Source organism: Pinus tabuliformis, chromosome J, assembly GCF_031772625.1.
Source record: "Pinus tabuliformis cultivar Carrire ecotype Pingquan chromosome J, CPIR1, whole genome shotgun sequence".
Lineage (NCBI taxonomy): Eukaryota > Viridiplantae > Streptophyta > Pinopsida > Pinales > Pinaceae > Pinus > Pinus tabuliformis.
This window is the reverse complement of record NC_142295.1, coordinates 655,433,957-655,437,522: the sequence shown is the minus strand read 5'-3', so window position 1 is coordinate 655,437,522 and position 3,566 is coordinate 655,433,957. Positions and strand designations below refer to the sequence as shown.

General features: G+C 43.1%; 1 protein-coding gene across 1 annotated transcript; it reads left to right on the top strand.

Annotated features, from left to right (window-relative positions):
* Positions 1-662: 662 nt before the first annotated feature.
* On the top strand, positions 663-1,481 carry LOC149228605 (uncharacterized). The gene has a single exon (XM_089380812.1). The coding sequence runs from the start codon at positions 663-665 to the stop codon at positions 1,479-1,481; it is 819 nt and encodes a 272-aa protein (XP_089236938.1).
* Positions 1,482-3,566: the final 2,085 nt, after the last annotated feature.

Sequence of the window (3,566 nt, the reverse complement as noted above, 5' to 3'; positions counted from 1 at the left end):
TAATTACATGCCAATTTAGTGAAATGCACACGGTAAGAATAAAAATAACTTACTACCTAATAAACCATAACACTTTCAATAATTTTGATTAGAGTAATCTTAACAAAGTGTGTAATATTATGATTTCGCTTTATGAGAAATGCATATAAAAAGTTAAAATGAAACTAATGGCCTCACTCCTAGTGTCTTGTGAGAATTTTCCTCATTACATATGTTTATACACTTAGTAAGCTATTCAAAATATTGACATGATAAAAGATATATTAATTTATGTTTAATATCTATTTTGGTAACATTACATGATATATAATCTTATTTTAATATTAATTTCAAAATGAGTGCAGTTATAATATTTAATATTTAGTAAAATATGTTTTAGTTTTATTTTAATGGTCATTGTAATAAAATTGCATGAATTTTCTTTTGACATTACATTAGTAAAAGAGTGTTTAGTTTATTGTGTATTAAAAGTGTGACATTTAGAATTAATCTTTTTTCTGCGTTGTGTGACCTAGCTCCCCAAAGCTTCTGCATCACGCTAGCACTGTGCATGCCTGCTATAAAGCAGCCGCGGCCCTCCTGGCAGCCATGCCCAGCGATGGGGGTTCGGAACCCCCCCCCCCCCCCCCCCTCTCCCTCCTGAAGTCCTCGATTTTCAAAAAATGGTAGATGCATGCAGCAAACGTCCTCCCTCTGCACAACAACAGAAATTTGTCAAGAAAAAAGACTGCATCCCCACGGTGGCCCTCCCTGAGGAAGAAACTTGTTGCTCTGCATTGAATCTAGCCAATAGAGGGCTCATTGGGCAGTTCACCGGCCTCTGGCCATCGCCCAAATCTGTTGAAGACTGGATCAAGAGAAACTGGTCCCCTCTGATCAAGGAAGGAATCAAATCATATTTTGTAGGTAAAGGCTTCTTTGTATTCATGTTTGAATCAGCAGAAGACCAGAGTCTCATCTTCAGGAACGGGCCATATTTCATGGGGCCGCAGGGCTTATATTTAAATAAATGGTCTCCAGATTTTGATCCAACCCAGGATGTTCCTACTGCGGTTCCAGTGTGGGTGCGGCTTCCCCATCTTCCCCTGCACTGCTGGAGCCAGAAATCTCTCCAAATTATCGGCAACTCCCTTGGTAAATACATTGATCAGGCCGTAAGGAAAGATCAGTACTCCTGTGCCCGAATATGCGTGGAAGTAGATCTGGAAGAAGGATTACCTAAAGCAATAAAACTCACAGTTGCTGGATGGTCCCATATTCAAGAGCTGGATTACGAGCAGATCCCCTTTAAATGCAGACACTGCCATGGCTATGGACACTTTGCAAAATACTGCAAGAAAAAAGCTGAAGAGCAGAGTCACATCCCCAAGGGAGATCAATGGATCTTAGTCCAGAAAACTGGCCATGCAAAAGCAGTCGGGAAAGGATCCACAAAGGGGAATAACCAAGAAGAACCCAACAATGATAATAGAACCCCTTAGGACCTGGACGAGATCCCAATCCCCAAAGGAACCTCTCCACTAGATCCCCTAGAAACTGATCTGACTACTCCAACACAGGTCGAAGATCCACATTCAAATAAAGACGGAGGCAGAGCTGCCTCGTCTGGTTCTCCTCAGGGCAACCCCTCCATGCCTTCGTATGCAGATATAACAAAGAAGAAAAAAGTGCCAAAGCCCTCAAACTCCTTAGAGGATGAGACCTATGAGAGACCCTCGAAGAAAACAGGCAGGAAGACCCACAAAGCAGTCAGGGAGGAGGAGGCAGAACGCCTAAAAATGCAAGGTAGCCAGTCCACAATAGAGATGACTATCGGTAGAAATACTAGAGGAAGATCCACCAAGGGAGGAATCCCAAATCCCTCGCCAGGTAAATAATGCGTATAGTCTCTTGGAACTGCAGAGGCCTGGGGACCCAACCAAAAATTGAAGCGGTCAAAGATCTGATGAAAATAGAGCCCTCAGATATCCTCTTGCTCCAAGAGACCAAAATCGAAGGGCAAGCCCTTATGGATATCAGCAAGTCTAATTGGAAGAAGAACGAAGGCATAGCAGTCAGCTCAAGGGGAACTTCGGGAGGCGTTGCAACTCTTTGGTCTGAAGATCAGTTCCATCTATTGAACTCCCATGAGACCCAACATTGGATCTTCACTGAGCTCAAACACCTTGAAAGTAAGTTAACTATAGCCTTATTCAATCTCTATGTTCCTGTCATTTATGCTGAAAAAAGAGAATGCTAGAATACCCTCTTTGATTTCTTAGATCTCCACTCCCTAAACAACATCATCCTGGGAGGAGATCTCAACTTAGTCATGAAGCCAAAGGAAAAAAGGGGGGGGGGGGGGGGGGGGGGGGACAGTAGTAGAGATCAGCTGTTGCCTTTGGTAGAGGAATTAATGTAGCAGAGGGAACTGTTAGATTTTTCTCCGGTGAGAGGCAAATATACTTGGACCAATAATAGAATTGGGCCTGATCATATTGCTGCCTTGTTGGATAGATTTCTAATCCAAAGCTCCCTGCTGCTGGAAAACCTCCTTATCTCATCAAAAATTCTCCCCAAACTTTCCTCAGACCATAAGCCAATTCAACTCATTATGGCCCCTGAGGAAGACCTTGGCCCTATTCCCTTTAAATTCAGTCCTCTCTGGATTGAAAAAGCAGGTTTTCTGGACACTATCCAATCGGCTTGGGATATCCCCATCAACGGATCCCCAAGCTATGTGTGGGAGAAAAAATTAAAAGCCACCAAAAAAGCCTTAAAAGAGTGGCTAAGGAAACTCCCCAATCCCTCTTCTCAGCAGAGAAAAGATGAAGTTCAGCAGCTAGAAACTTTGCAAATTGGAATGGAAGGTCTCCACATTACCCCTAAAATTTTAAACAAAGAGGTAGCTTATCAAAGAAATATCCATCAAGCATTCAGAAGGGAAGAAGAGTACTGGAGGCTCAAATCTCGCAGTCTATGGCTCAAGGCAGGAGATCGAAGCACCTCGTTCTTCCATCGCCAATATAAAGCCCGCCTATCTCGAAACCACATCACTGAGATCAAGAATGAAGAAGGACGGATCTGCAACAAATTTGACCAAATTAAAATAGCAATTGAAAACCATTTTAAAAACCTCTATGGTCCAGGGAATGAAGGCAGCATAGAAGACACTGAAGATCTCCTCTCCTATTTTCCCCACCTCATCACCCATGAGGACAATCATGCTTTACTGAAACCCTTATCTGAAGAAGAAATCATCAAGGTCATATGGGAAATGTGATGGCCCAGCCCTCCAACGTTGCGTAGTGTTGTTTCAATCATGTGGGAGTTAATGCGAACGTAGTTGGTAACCGTGCTAAGGTTACAGGTCCCTCTTGTCCCTTCGGTGATTAAACTATGGTTATTTTAGATGTCATGTTATGGTGCGATGATATCAAACCCTCCGTGGATTTGGATTCACTTGCAATCTGCTTGTATTGATTACTGTCCCTCTTCACCGGTCATGGGACGCCACCTGTTGGTCTCCTCGGTCTGGCCGCTCCCGCCTTTTGACAAACCCTACCCTCGTTTGGCTGTCATTCTCA

Bases quoted from the DNA above. Each gene is read 5' to 3' on its own strand.
- LOC149228605 (XM_089380812.1), top strand. From the start codon at position 663: ATGGTAGATGCATGCAGCAAACGTCCTCCCTCTGCACAACAACAGAAA.